General features: G+C 43.6%; 1 protein-coding gene across 1 annotated transcript in view; it reads right to left on the bottom strand.

Annotated features, from left to right (window-relative positions):
• The window catches only part of LOC129690806 (maestro heat-like repeat family member 5), a 65,219-nt gene that overhangs the window by 44,328 nt on the left and 4,949 nt on the right, over nucleotides 1-15,942 (bottom strand). Inside the window, exon 5 of the mRNA XM_055626656.1 lies at nucleotides 628-787. Coding sequence (XP_055482631.1) covers nucleotides 628-787 — 160 coding nt within the window. The remainder of the gene's footprint in view (nucleotides 1-627; nucleotides 788-15,942) is intronic.

Genomic DNA, 15,942 nt, shown 5'->3' with positions numbered 1-15,942 from the left:
CTGCTTGACCTTACTGGCTGCTGACCTGCTGCTCCCAGGGCCTGGCTAGGTGTGGCTCACGCTGGCAACCTCCTACTGGAAGCCTCTCTAGTGGCCTTCTGGGCAACTGGCCCGGTCACAGCCAGCACCTTCCCAACTGGCACTTTTAAGGATAACACATGCTTATGAAAAGAGTGAATGAATGAAGTAGGCAGAAGCCCAGGGTCTGAGGTAAGGCAACATGGGTGACCCTAGCCATCAAAACTACTTCTTTGATCTGGGATTCTCATCTGCCTTATGCAGCCAAGGGAGACCATGAAATAGCCAGCGTGGGTGTCTGGGTAGAGTAACAGCCTCACAGGGTCTGGGCCAACTCCTGTCCTGTCACGACTAACAACATGACTCTATCAGACAGTGGTATGGAGGTTCTTTCCCCCTCCATGGGAAGGTCCCTAGAATGGCCGGGGCTACTGAGGGTTTGTGGGGACATGAATATCAGAGTCATTGAGAGGGTTTGTTGGACTGCAGGGGGTTAGGGCTTCAGCCTGCATGAACCATGCCATAGCCACGAGGAGAGGGTGGTCCCATAGGCCTTTCCAGGTCTCCTTCTATTGCAGAGCCCTTGAGCCACCCTATGGCAGCACATACCTTGAGAGGACAGGATGCCCATCACATACAGTAGGCTGCGGTGTGGGAAGACACCCGTCAGGAACTCCGTCTCCAAGTGCTTGGCCACTGCTGGCCATGAATGCCAGCAGAGGGCCAGTAACACATTGCTAGCTGCATCTTGATATATATCATCCAGTTCCTGGGTGGGGGAGGAGGAACAGTGGTCAGGGGGCAGTGGGAACAGATGGAACAGGGTGACAGTGGTCTGTACCAAGCTGGATAATTCCACATGTATCGGCTTCACCAAGCCATCTTTTGAATGGAGCACAGGCTAAGATAGCCTGAGATGGTCTGTCTCCTGATGCTGGCTTTCTAGAGTCCCAGAACACAGGTACTGTTTTTTGCTCCCTAGCCTTTGCTACTACTCTGACCCTGCCTGGAACTCCAATTCTGCTTGCTCTGTTCAAATCTATGTTCATTTGTAAGCCCACCCCCAAGACTGTTTTCAGGACACCCATTCATAGGCCTTCTGGCTGAAGCTACCTTCCCCATGGAGCCCAGGCAGCTTAGGACATCAATCATACCCACTAATTCTTTGTCACCGTGAGTTTTGGTCAGTGCCCATATTTCCACCTTAAGACCTCAGCCTGGACAGCCAGTGTTTGTAAAGCTCCACCAGCTACCTGTCTGTGGCATGGGGCTCATTCCCAGACAGCTAGGAGCCCAGTACCTGCAGCTCAGCTGGCTCTTCTCAGCAAGCTACGTTTTGCCAAACCTGCTCCCACACACTCAGGGTGCCCTGGGGCGGGGTTAGAGAGAGGTGGTTCCAGCAGGGTACAGCTGCCTGACTACATTTGAGGGTTTGGCAGCATCTGTAGGGGTAGATGTCTGAGCTGATACTCCCCCCACCCCCACCCCCCCGCCTCCTGCTCTCCCTGCGATGCAGGAAATTGTCGTATGAAATCAATACACCACTTACGGCTTATTATAGGCACGGCTGTGAGGGCCTCTTGTTAGCACACTGGATTGAATCTGATTTTGCGATTGAAAAAGAAAACAACAACAACAACAACAAAACCAAAAACATAAGTCCCTCATCTAAAACTATATTTAGGAGATTAAAAAGAGGGAGCAACAGCAATCATATTCTAAAAGGCAGGAACTGAAGGACAATGGAACTGAAAACCTAGAGCTCTGCCAGCAGCAGGGAGCAATGGGATCTGGTCCTTCTCACTGGGCACCATACCCTCCAAGCTGGAGGCAAGGGCAGTCTTGGCTCCTTAACTTTTGGAACTGGGGTAAGCAGTGAAGAGGCTTGAAAACAAGCCATACTGTGCAGAGTTCTGGGCATGACCGGGAGGAAACCATACAACGTGCTACCCAGTACAACCCAGAAACAGCTGAAAGGAGAAGCCAGAGGCTGAATACAGACAAAAACATCGGGTAAAACTCTGAGGGCAGGAGAGTCCTCTCAGTTGGTAATGCATTCACTGTGGTAAGTGCAAGGACCTGAGTTCAATTCATGGTATCCCACGTGTAAAGCTGGGCATGGTGATGCATGCTAGCGGTGGGGAGACAGGAATGGGTAGACCCCTAGGGTTGGCTGGTCAGCCAGCCTTACCTAACCAGTGAGAGACAGTGTTCTCAAGAAACAACGTCCTCCAGAAGAATGTCACCTGAAGTTGACCTGTGGCCTCCACGTACGTGTGCACAGGGACATGGTACTCAGGCTAAACAAAAAGTGAAAACTGATGTCATCAGAACAAGAAGAGGAGATGACGTCTCTGAATGTCACAAAGCAGTGCATGGTGCAAGATGCACCTTTTGTTTTTACCCATGGTTCCTTGCTCACAGGCCTCTCCCTAAGGTGGGGCACAAAATTATCTTCCATGTCCTGGTTTGCTTCCTGTTGCCATGATAAACACCAGGACCGAAACACTTGGGGAGGGAAGGGTTTATTTCACCTTATAGGTTACAGTCTGCCATGTTTGGAAGCCAAAGCGGGAACTCAAGGCAGGACCTTGAAGCAGAAACCATGGAGGAATACTGCTTGGCTCTCTCCCAGGTTCACAGCCAGCTACCTTATTTACACAGCCCCGTCTTATCTACCTAGGTATGGTACTGCCCAAAGGGGGCTAGGCCTCCTACATCAATTAACAATCAAGAGCATGCCCCACAGACTGCAGGGCAGGCCAGTCTGATGGAAGCAGTTCCTCAGCTGGGTTCCCTGTTCCCAGACATATCAAGCGAGAGGGTGAACTATCACATTCGCCAAGGCAGGCTGCAGAGCCCTTGTTTTGTTTTTTTGTTTTTTGTTTTTTTTCCCTGCCTTTTTTGTCTTGGAGTGGGTCCTAGAGACCCTCAGATCTGCCTAGTCCCATGGTGGGTCATATGATCTCTTTATTCCAGAGAGTTCCTGCCCAATGCCCTGGAAAAAGGAATGCCAAACACCTGAGCACCTGAGCAGACAGCCCTTGATTGGCAACCCCCCCCTCCGCCCCCAGCCACCACTGCACACGAAATAGAGTCTGCACAGGAACCAAAAGGTCAGAGTTCACCGATTCCTTGACAGCTCAACCCGAAGAAGTTTCTGGAAATTGAGAGTACCCAGAGGGGGAGGGGTGCTTCCGTCCTTCCCCACACCTCACCATCTTTCCAACTGTGCGCTTCTCAGTTTCTCTTCTAACAAATGAATAGGCTCAAGAGAGTCGCCCCCGCTCCCCTCCCCTGAGTTCCCTTAGCTGCTTGAGAAAATTAAGTGAAGATTTGGGGGTGGTTGTGGGAGTCCCGATCTGAGACCATTGGTCGGGGATCCGCCATGACAGCTGGGGCTGTGACAGTATCTGAAGGGGTCAGGCAGCCTGGGAACTGAGCCCAGCCTGTGGAAACAGAGGCAGCCGGCCACCCGTTGGTGAGTGTCAGAGCCTCCTAGGTTTGGGGGAAACCCTGCTGGGGCCTACAGCCTCAGAGCTGCCTGATGTTGGAGCCGCCCCCACGCCTCCAAGGTCACAGGCTTCTGCAGTGACTCAAGTGGGAAAGTGAAGACAATATGTTGGTTTTCCCTAGCACCCAGGGGGACATGAAAGAGGACGACGATTCTGTGAACGAAATCGAGATCTCTTGAAAATTAGACTTCTGAATAAGGTGTCATGTTAGAAGCCGCCTGTGTGTGACTGTGAAGGAGAAATGTCACGGTAAGGGAGGGCGGATTTTATTCCAGAGAGGAAGAGAGAAGAGCAGCGCGACTCCTGAAATGAGGTGACAGAGAAAGACAAGCGGCAGAGGGAACAGGCATGAGCCTAAGCTCGAGCCCACGCTCTGCCCCCCCCCCCCACTGGGGTGGTATGAGGTGAGGGCAAAGCCTCATTTACATATGTTGCAAAATTCGAAAACAAGACAAAACAAAACAGAGGTCAGGGAGGGCTGTTGGAGGCTGGGGAGAGCTCAGCAGTTAAGAGGACATACTGCTCTCGCAGAGGACTCCCAGTTCCCAGCATTCACATTGGGCAGCTCACAGCCACCTGTAACTCTAGCTCTAGGAATCCAACACTCTCTTCTGGCCTCTCTGAGCACCTGCCCTCACGTACGCATACACATCTATACACATAATTAAAAAATTAAAACAAATCTTTAAAAATGGTTAGCGTGTGTGCGTGCGAGTGTGTGTGTGTACGCACGTGGAGGTCAGAGGTCAGTTTTGCAGAGCTGGCTTTCTATTCCACCTCTGTGTAGGTTCCAGGAATAAAACTCAGATTTCTAGGTTTGCATCAAGCCTTCTCACCAGCTCAGGCTTGTTTATTTTATTTTACTTTAAGAAAGCTGTATTTTTCATCCCAAACCCTGTCTAATATTATTTACAAATCGTTCTTTCTTGTTTAGATTTTCATTTCTTGTTCCCTCACTTTTCCTCACCTTTGTCTTTTCTTGTCTTCTTTTATTTAAGCTTCCTTCTTTTTTTCCCTGTTCCTGTCTCCTTCCTTTATTTCATTGCTATTATATACATGCTTTATTGCTTACCTTCATCATGGTACCTTCACAGCTTATTCTACCTGTATCATTTGTTTGCCACTTTCTTCTCTACAGTTATTGGTGGCATGGCAGTTAGCTTTAACTGAATTTAATTATGTTTCTTTATCTGGTTTGGCTTTTCGTTGCTGTTATAATAGTTTGTTTTCTCTTCTCTGAGTGGTACTTGGGATTAAACCTTAAAAGAGAAAGACTAGGAAGACTCCACACTAAAATTGGAAGAGACAAATATCTCAATAGACAAGCAAGTCACAGCTCAGAAACACAAGACGTATGAAAAAGCAAGGCATTGTCACTCCTGCAGAAGATCATGACTCTTCAACTACTAAATCAAAGATATGACATAGTTGATATGCCAAAGTATTAATAGGAAAATTAAGTGACACTAAAGTGGTTTCAGACAAGCAGATAAAGAAGTAAAAACACATCCTAGCACCTGGGCAAGAAAGTCAGCAACACTGAGGAATTTAGTAAGAAAGCTGATACAACAAACAAAACAGCTGAATAGAAATACTGGAAATGAAAAACTCAGTATATCAAAAAGAGAACAATGGAAAGAAAGAACCACCAATAGACCAAGAAAAAAAATATTAGGAATTTAACATGAGGTTGAAGAGTTTTTTTTTTTTTTTTTTTTTTGATACAGTGTTTCTCTGTGTGGAACTGGCTGTCCTGGAACTCACTCTGTAGACCATGCTGGTCTTGGACTCACAGAGATCTGCCTGCCTCTCTCTGCTTTCTGAGTGCTGGGATTAAGGGTGTGAGCTATCACCACCTGGTGAAGAGATTTTATATTCAGAGACCAGTAAAAGAACAAATAACCATGGCCATAACTTGTGGGAATTCTTAGGCACAATCACAAAACCAAATAGGGAACCAATAGGGAGGAAAAGAGGTTAGCATACAAATGGAAGGTACAGAAAACCGATTCAGTGAGAAATATAGTGGAAAACCCTTCAATCCAGGGAAAGAGGGTATCCAAAAACAAGAGTTATTTAGAACCCCGAAAAGTCATGATTAGGAAAGAATCACTTAATATCACTGTAGTTAAAAAGCCAGGACTACAGAACAAAGACATAATACTGAATGTTCAAGAGAAAGATGCCAACTGAAAGACTAACTGGTAAGACTGATACCAGCTTTCTCAGGGCAGTAGCTTCAAACTGTCTTTAAGCTCTGAGAGTAGGTGCTGTCTCCAATGTGGCAGGAGGTCAGAGGGCTTGGAGAGAGAAAAGAACTAAAGGTGGGAACATGGCTGAGACAAGCTGGAGACCTATGGTATGGTAGGCTCCTGGGAGGATATGGGGGTGACTCTAGTAGTGGGAGTCATAGAGACTGAAGAGGCCACCTTCTAGGCAGATGGGACTTCTAGTGGACAGAGGGGAACACCAAACTACCAACAATAACTTCGACCCAAAATTTACCCTGCCTATAAGGGATAAACTTAAAGCAGAGACCGAGGGAATATCCAGCCAATGCCTGGTCCAACCTGAGACCCATCCCATGGGAGAAAGCTAACCCCTGACACAATTAATGATCCTCTGCTATACTTGCAGACAGAAGCCTAGCATAGTTGTCTGTAGAGGCATTTTAGTTTAGAACATGTCTGCTCTGGCAACAGATCACATCTAAAAATCTAGGTCTGTATGATCCAGCTGGAGTGCGAAACACACCTTTAATCCAGGAGACAGAAGCAAGCAGATCTCTGAGTTCAAGGCCAGCCTTATACATATCAAGTTTCAGGTAAAGAAAACTCCAGGTGTGGTGGTACACACCTTTAATTCCAAACAATGAAGGTAAAGTTAGTTTATAGAAGAAAGCACATAGGTTTGAAAGTGATGTCTAACTGAGTGGCAGAAAAAGTGATGAATCAGAGAAGATTTGATGGAATAGGATATGATCAACTCTCATGAGAAGAAAGAAAGAGGAAAAGGAAGCTACTTAAGGGACAATGCAGAGAGAAAGAGAGAGAGAGAGAGAGAGGAGGCAGTTTTACTGGGACAGTAATAGAGAGACAGGTTGCAGAGAGAGAACAAACTAGACCAAATGAGCCAGAGAATGAGAAGGAACCAGGAGATTAGGACAGATTGCTGGAGTTAGTATGAGGCCAAGCGGAACAATTCAGGTGCTGAGAGAGAAGCCATTTTGAATAAGTCAGCTGGGAGAAGAGTTTGAGCCAGGACAGCTGAGTTGAACTAGCCAGCCCAGAGCTCAGAAAGAACAAGAAAGAGTGAGCTTATTAAGCTGTAAGTCTGTCTCAGAGGCTGAAAACATTCTAGGCCTAGGTTAGATTGTATGGAGGCTAGAAGCTTCCAGGACTAGGCCTAGACTAGCAGACAGTAAGGGAGTAAGCCTCCTAGATGACAATTACCTCAGGAGAATAAAAGTTCCTTTTACAGTTGTCCTCTGAGAGGCTCCACCCAGCAGCAGATCAAAACAGATGCTGAGACTCACAGCCAAACATTAGGCAGAGTGTGGGGAGCCTTGTGGAAAAGTGCGGGGGGGGGGGCGGGGGATAAAAGAACCCAGGAGGGACAGGAACTCTGCAAGAAGACCATCAGAGTCAATTAACCTGAGCTTAGGGGGTCATACAAAGACTGAAGCAGCAATCAAGGACCATGCATGGACTAGACCTACGCCCCTCTACACAGATGTAGCCAATGGGCAGAGCTCAGGTTTCATGTGGGTTCCCTAGTAAGGGGAGCGGGTGCTGTCTCTGACATGGACTCTCTTGCCTGCTGTTTGATCACTTTTTCTTTGGCAGGGCTGCCTTGGCAGGCCTCAGTGAAAGAGTATGTGCTCAGTCCTAATGTGACTTGATGTGCTGGAGTGGGGTGGGTTGGTGGGTTGAAGAGTAGGAGGATGGGGAAAGAGAGAGGGAGGGTGGGACCAGGAGGAGAGGAGGGAGGGGCTTACTAGTGAAGTGAATAAAAAAAAAAAAGAAAAAGAAAAGCTCTGAGAGTAAATAGCTGCCAACCAAGATTACCATACCCACTAATCTTATCTTTAAAAATCAATGGAGAAATAAAGACTTCCCAACATAAACACAAACCAGAAAAATTTAGTGACTACTAGGCTGTGTTTCAGAAGATACTTAAAAGAGAAGAAAGATAGTCACAGATTTAGGAGCTCAGAAAAGAGTGAGTTTCATCAGAGAAACAGATGATCAAATGAGAAGTTGGAAATGATCAAACATGTTCCATCCAATAAACAAGCAGGGATGAGATGAATAAGAGAGAAGAAAAGAATACTGTTTAAATAAAATATGAAGACAAAAAAACAACAACAACCGTAGAAATCAGCAAATACCTCCCAACAATGAACTAAATATAAATGATCTCAATTCTCCAATGAAAAGATACAGACTTTCTGATTGGATTTACTAACAAGATTGATTTGTTGCCTATCAGACACTGAACTCTTCCTAAAGACAATGTAGCCAATTGAAAACACTGTGTTTAGAGTTCACATTATGGAAAATTCAATCCTTGCAGGAATGCCTATGAAAGCCAGAGTTATTTACTTCATTTTGCTGACAATTATTTACATATAATGTATGTGAATGATACTACTTTAGGAAATAATATATTTTTTTTTTTAGGTAAAATCAGAAAGGGGAGATTTATTCAGTGTGACCACAATGAGAAGAGTAATTCCATTCAGTTTAAAAGTGATTCACTGATAAAAAGTTCAAAAGACTTAATTTCATAATAAGTGAGGAAAAACAGAAGGCAGGTATATAATACAAACTTGATGATGTTGAATGAGCTACACTAGAGCTGTATGTTTTTTCTAATAGATATGTGTATGCAAACTATGAGCCCAACAAACAATTCTATAAATCATTCAACATTTTATGGTTTAAGTCATTCTGACAAGCTAATTTATGGTATTTTCAAAAGTTAAATTTAGTAAGCCTGAGATACATAAAATCCAAGCAAGCAACCTAATAAAGAAAGCAGTCCTGCTGGGGAGAAAAAAAAAAACAAAGAAAGAAAAAGAAACATACTCTCTGGCCAACATACACACAGATTAAAAGTGAAAGGTTAATATGTCAAGCAGCAGAAATCCAAAGCAAGCAGGGGCAGCTATAACTATGTCTACTCAACATCCACAGGGGTTCTTTTTTTTCCCCCCAAACAAATTCTATTTATAGTTTATAAATCAAGTCAGTATATACAAAACACATTGCACTTTGTCAGATCATAATAGAACAAAACTAGAAAAAATATCGAGAGAAACCATACAAACATACGGTGGCTAAATGGTACATTCTTGACACGAGTTGCTGAAGAAATTGTGGAGGAAATTTTAAAAATTCCTAACAACAACAAAAAATCAAATGAAAATGAAAACACAGCTTTCCATAAATGCAGCAAAGGTGGTTCTAAAAGGGAGGCTCACGGGCGAGTGCTCAGGCTAAAACAACAACAAGCAGAGAGAGAAACAAAGCAAATAAAAAACTCAACAGTGCTGAGAGAACAAGAATAAGCTACAGCAAAGGGAGGGAAACGACCTTTAAATATTGGGGAAGAAATATGTGAAACGGGGATCTATACAAACAATAAAAGGGATCAATGAATCGATGGAGTGGTTCTTTGAAAAGATAACCAGTTTTACAAACTCTTGTAGGGGGCACAGAGGTCTCTGTGCTCACAGACATGCTAGGGGAACTGGAAGGTTAAGCACACAGAGTTGTTCCTTCAAGGGAAAGAATGGAAAACTTGTTGTTGGCCCAGAAGTCTGGAGCAGATATGCTTTCTAGCCTGGTGACCTTTGCACAATCTGTGTAGCCGGAGACCTTCTGGCACCAGCTCCTCCTCCAGACCCATCTTTAAAGCTTGTTTTTCTCAGTCAATCTATGGCACCTATCTTTATGGAAGCTGCAACAGGTACTTTACAAAGAGTTTCCACGTAGTCACATGGATTTGTATTTATCTTATTTTGTTCCTCAGAGAGATTTAGGTAAGCTTTGTTGTTCATGTGGGATTTAGTTGATTATCACAAAAATAGTTCTCACCAGATTGTTCTGTGCTTAAATAAGCCTAAAATAAACCACCTGAGAGTCAGACTCCTCAAGTTGGAATGAACACCAGATACTGAGTCATGTGGACTGCCTTCTTGCCTCCCACAGCTCATTACTCTGCTTTCCTGGAGGTTGCAGAGACCCCTGCAACTCTTAGCAAAACTAACCAAAAGAAGGAGAGATGACACATTCAAGAAGTTAGAGATGAAGTGGGGGCATGGGTGGGGCATCACAGCAGATATCAATGGAATTCAGAGGATTATTAGAGAATACCTCCGAGACACAGACACATTCCTAGAAACATATGACCAGACAAAGTTAAATCAAGTGGCCGGAAACAACCCAAAGAGATGTCTAATGAGCAGTGAAGGCGAGACAGTAGTGAGGAGTCTCCTAACAAAGGAATCCCAGAGCTCGATGAACCTTTAAAGAATTAACTCCAGGCCTCCTCACATTGTACCATTCCGTGGGGGGGGGAGAGAGAGAGAGAGAGAGAGAGAGAGAGAGAGAGAGAGAGAGGGAGAAGACCACCAACCTCATTCTATGAAGCCTATGTTATCTTGGTGCCTGAGTTAGTAACTTTTCACATTCTTGTGACAAAAAAATCTGACAAAAATAGCTAACTCAAGGGAAGATAGACTGACATTGGTTCAGTGAGAGGATATCGTCGCTCATGGTGGGGAAAGCATGACAGAACATGCGCGTGGGATTCCTTACATCTTGCTGTATTAGACAGCAGAGAGAACTTGAACCAGTGTAGGTTAAGTCTATACATTTTCAAGGCCTGTTCTCCCATGGCCCCTTTTCTATAACAAGGCCCTACCTGATAAAGGCCCCACCACCTCCTAAGAAAACAAGTCTTCAAACAGAAGAACTTGTGAGGGACATTTCATGCTCAAACAGTAACAATACTTAAATCAGATAAAGGTAGGTGCGTGCACACACACCAAACAGACAGAGACAGGCAGACTAATTTCCCACATGAACATAGAAAAACTCTCAGTAAAATAGTATCAGACCAAACTCAAGAACACATTAAGATCATTGTGGTGGTTTGAATGAGAATGGCCTCCATAGGTTTATGTATTTGAATGCTTGGTTCCCAGTTAGTGGGCTGTTGGGAAGGATTAGAAGGTGTGTCCTTGTTGGAGGTGATGTGTCATTCATTGGGGAAGAGCTTTGAGCTTTCAAAAGCCGGCACCAGGCCCAGTCTCTCTCTCTCTCTCTCTCTCTTTTCTCCTCTCTCTCCTCTCTCTCTGTGCCTGCTGCCTATGGATCAGGATATTAGAACTCTCAGCTACTTTTCCAGCACCATGTCTGCCTTACTGCCACAATGCTTCCTGCCATGGTGACAATGAAATAGCCCTCTGAAACTGTAAGCAAGCCTCCAATTAAATGGTTTCTTTTGTAAGAGTTGCCTTGGTCATGGTGTTTCTTTATAGCATCAGAACAGTGACTTCGACAGAAGTACCAGGGAGTGGAGTATTGCTGTGACAGGCCTGACCATGCTTTTGTTTGGAGGGATATAGAAGATTTTGGGACTTTGGATTGGAAAAGTGGTTGAATGTGCTAAGTAGAGCTTCCTGGTCCATCCTAGTAGAATCACAGAGACAGTGGTGCTGAGGGTCACATGCACTATTGGAGCCAAACTCAAGAGGTTTCAGGGTGGAAGAATATTAGCGACCATTTTTTTTTTTTTTTTTTGTGATATTGGCAAGAAATGTGGCTTCTTTTTGCCCTTGTCTTAAAAGCCTGCCAGAGGCTAAATGGAAGACTTTGGGGTGAATGTCACACTGGCAGAGCAGATTTTAAGACATTAGTATGGACTGTATCGTGTGGTCATTAGTGATCACTTTTATGCAGTCTAACAGTGAGCAAACAGGGTAAAGAGAAATAGAAAAGGCATGGTTTGGAGAGAAAAGGAGCACAAGAAAATGTAATAGTGGAGCGAAATCCTGTGCTGAAAGAGAAAAAGTTTAAAGAAAAGACTGGTGCTAAGTGGAAAAAAAAGAGCAATAATCTCAGGGCAAGATCCCACCTATGCAGACTTCCAATTTGTGAGAAGGACTTAAAGGAAAGCTTAAGCAGCAGAGGGAACCAGCAACCAAGGAAAGCTGATGCAGATGTAATTAAAGGAGGGGCTCAGGTTCCAGCCCAGCTCCAAGCAAGCAGAAGAGGTTGGTGACTTCGGCCGTGTGGTTCTGGCTTTAGAGTAAAGAGTCCACAGGAAAGGGGTTGTGGAATTTCCCTCTCCGGTTAAGGAGAGCTGCTGAAGCCAGGCATGTCATTGGGGAGGTCCTGTGTGGATATCTGGAGGGGCCATTGTGTGGAGCTGTGAAGGTGAAGGCAGAGTGTTGGAGACCTCAAGATGTTGGAAATGCCAGAGCCCTGAGATGTCTGCCGAGGAGAGCTGCCGACTGGCTGTGGAAACAACCCAAGAGAGAAGCGTGTTGCAGCCAACAAAACTGGAAGGAGTTGGCGATCTGACACCGGAGATGCAGACACGTGGAGTTTGCCCAGCTGGGTTTTGAATTTGCTTTGGTCCAGTATTTCTTTACTATCCCTTTTCTCCTTTTGGAATGGAAATGGATATTCTGTGCCATTGTATGTTTGAATGTATGTGGCCTTTAAAAAAAATTTTTTTTTTTTGTAAATTTTTATAGGGAGTTCCAGTTAAGGGATTCCTTTGAGCATCAGGAGACACTTTGGACTTTTAAACAGTGTTGAGACTGTGGTAGACGATGGGGACTTTTGAAGTTGGGCTGAATGGATTTTGCATGACGATATGGCCATGAGTCAGTCTATGGCAGCCAGGAAGAAGAATGTTGTGGTTTGAATATGATTGTCTTCCATAGTTACATGCTTGGTTCAGTTGGGAACTTTCTGGCTGGGAAGGATTTGGAGGTCTCTTTCTTTCCCTCCCTGCTGCCTGTGGATAGGAGGCAGTGCTCAGCTACTTCTCCAGCACCATTCCTGCCTTCCTGCCAACATGTTCCCTGTGATGATGGTCACAGGCTAACTCTCTGAGACCGTGAACAGTCTTCAAGTTAAATGTTTTCTTTTATAGGCGTTGCTTTGGTCATGGCGTCATAGGAATAGAACAGTAACAAAGAGAGTCATACAGCATAATCCAAGCTGATTTTACTTCAGGGATGTAAGAATAGTTTAATATATGCAGATTCAATTAAAGGTCTAGAGGATATAAATAGAATCAGGGTTGGAAATTACATAAGGACAAATGCAGAAAAGGCAACTAATAACATTCACATCCCTCCATAATAAAAGCTCTAAAGAAGTTAGGATGGAAAGGAGCATACCTCAACATAATACAGGCCATACATTCAAATCCTATAGCTAACGTTCAATAAATGAAGACAATGAGAACATTTCCACTAAAATCAGGCACAAGATAAACATGTCAACTCTTTACCTTTGTATCCAATACACAGCTTGAATTACTTGTTAGTGTACGAAGACAAAATAAAGAAACAAGTGACGCAAAGGGGGAAATTAAGAACTCAAATTGTCTTCATGCTATTTACAGATGACATGATTCTCTACTCCAGTGGTTCTCAACCTTCCTAATGCTGCGGCCCTTTAATACAGTTCCTCATGTTGTGGTGACCCCCAACCATAAAATTATTATTGTTGCTACTTCATGACTGTAATTTTGCTATTGTTATGAATTGTAATGTGAATGTCTGATATGCAGGATATCTGAAATGTGACCCCTGTGAAAGGGTCAGTCAGCTCCCAATGGGGTCGAGACCCACAGGTTGAGAACCACTGCTCTACACTAAAGACCTTAAAGACTCCACTAGAACACTCTTAGATCTGAAAAACTTTAAGTCCTTCAAGTAGCAGGATAAAAAAAAAAAATCAACATTCAAACCCAGCAGTTTTTTGCATATCAATATGCCCTTATATCAATAGCGCATATGCTACCAAGAAAAAAACGAATCTTATTCATAGTAGCCTCAAAAACAGTAACAAAAACCAAACATAAACTTAACAAAGGAAATAAGAGACTTATATCATAGAAACTCTAAAATAGTGGATAAAGATTTAAAGAAGAAACTCTTAATAGATTAACGGCTATATTGCCAAAAACAGTCTACAGATTCAGTATGGCCTTTATCAAATTTTTTTTTTTGAGACAGGGTTTCTCCATGTAACCTTGGCTGTCACTTTGTAGACTAGGCTAGTCTTGAGCTCACAGATGCCCCTATCAAAAGTTAATGTTGCTCTTCACAGAAAGAGGAAACATCCTTAAATTAATATGGACTCACAAAAGATGCTGAATACCAAAGTAACCCTAAGCAGTGACAGCAATGCTGGAAGTATTTCAGATTATATTAGAGGGCTACAGTAACAATACCAGCATGGTACGGATACAAAACTAGACAAACAAGCCAATGGAATAAACCAGAGACTCCAGAAATAAACCCCCTATAGCTTCTTGATTTACAACAAATATGCCCAAAATATATGTTAGAGAAAAGATAGCTTTCAACAAGTAGTGTTGATAAACAAAACAGGCCGTTCACATGTGTGAATCTGAAACTAGATCATTCTCTCACCCTGTGTACAAGTCGATTTATAGTGAATCAAAGACCTTCGTGTAAGACCTGAAAATTTAAAACAGGTAGAAGGTAAAAACAACAACAACAACAACAAAAGCCAAACAAACAAACCAACCAACAAACAAAAAAACCAACAAAATGAACAACAAGGAAAAATTTCAAGATGTAGGTGTTGACACAAAAACAGAGCTCTCATCTACAAGGGGATAAGCAATTGTTTATTTTGGAGCCAAGTATAAGTGACCATGGCTCCACAACATAGATTTAGTTTACTCCAAATTCTGTGTGCCAATGAGGTAGCATTTTAATGAACTTCTTACAGTGAGAGAACAAAAGAAAGTCATAGCCAAGGTATTTCCCAAATAGTTTGGTGGGTAGAGCAAGGATGTGGACTAAAGCAAGATGGAACTCTGCTTTAAGCCTTTAATGCTTTCTGATAATGCCTTCTCCCTTTGGCTGGTGGGAAACTAGGGTTTTGATAAGTTAATACATTCCATTTTTTTAAACCTGGCTTTATCTGTTAGTGATGGAGTATTTGTTCTGATACCAAGGAGGGCAAGAAAGGGTTATTTTGTAGACTGAAGACAGCTCAAGATAAACTGCAGCCAGGCTTTGGGTCTGCAGTACCATGCTGTCTAGGTGGCTGAAGTTCTCGTCAGTCCATCAGCCTTTGGAGACACAGCTTCTTTCCAGGAATTCTCGTTCACATAGGCACAGGCAAGGACTTTCTGAAAAGGACTCTAATAGCTCAGGCAACAACTGCAGGAATTGACAAATGGGGATTGCATGAAATTAAAAAGCTTTGGCACAGCAAAAGAAACAATTATCAGGGTGAAAAGTCAGCCTACAGGATGGGGGAAAATCGTTGGTAGCTATTCATCTGACAGGGGATTAATATCAGGAGCATTTAAGGAACTAAAGAAATTAAACACCAAAAGACAAATCATCCAATAATGAATTGAGCAGGCAGTTCTCAAAAGAAGTAGCACAAATGGTCGATAAGAGCCTAAAAAAAAAAAAAAAAAAAAAAAAAGCTCAACATCCTTAGCCATCTGGGAAATCCTAGTCAGAACTACATGGAGACTACCTATCATCCTACTAAGAAAGGCTGTGTTATAGCTTGCTTTTCTGTTGCTGTGATGAAATACCCACGGACTGAAATCAATTTAGAGCAGGAACAGGTTTATTTGGCTTATACTCCCAGCTCACAATCATTACTAAGGGAAGTCAGGGCAGGAACTCAAGCAGGAACTGAAGCAGAAGCCACGGAGGAACGTTGCTTGCTGTTGCTTCATTCACTGGCTTATGCTCAGCTATCTTTCTGCCTAGGGATGGTTCTTCCCACAGTGGGCTGTGCCCTCCTACATCAATTAGCAGTCAAATCAATGACCCACAGTAGGCTGTCAGGCCATTTCGATGAGATTTTCTTTCCCCAGTTGACTCTAGCTTATGTCAAGCTGACAATAAAATCCAAGCAGTGCAGGATATCATCAAGAAAATAACCAAGTCCTGGGGCTTATACCCTGCTGGCTGGTGCACTTATACTTGTGCAGTACCTGTGGAAATAAGTATGGCCGTTCCTCAAAGAACTAAAAGCAGTTGTGTAACATGCTCCACCATTCCCATTCCCGGATCTTAAGTCAACACACCACAGACACTTGAACGCATCTTTGTTTATATGGCACTGTTTGCAATAGCCAAGGCATGGACTTAGCTCCC

Source organism: Psammomys obesus, unplaced genomic scaffold, assembly GCF_907164565.1.
Source record: "Psammomys obesus unplaced genomic scaffold, mPsaObe1.curated_primary_1811, whole genome shotgun sequence".
In the NCBI taxonomy this organism is placed as follows: Eukaryota; Metazoa; Chordata; class Mammalia; order Rodentia; family Muridae; genus Psammomys; species Psammomys obesus.
The sequence above is the reverse complement of the archived record's forward strand: the minus strand, read 5'-3'. Positions and strand labels throughout refer to the sequence as shown.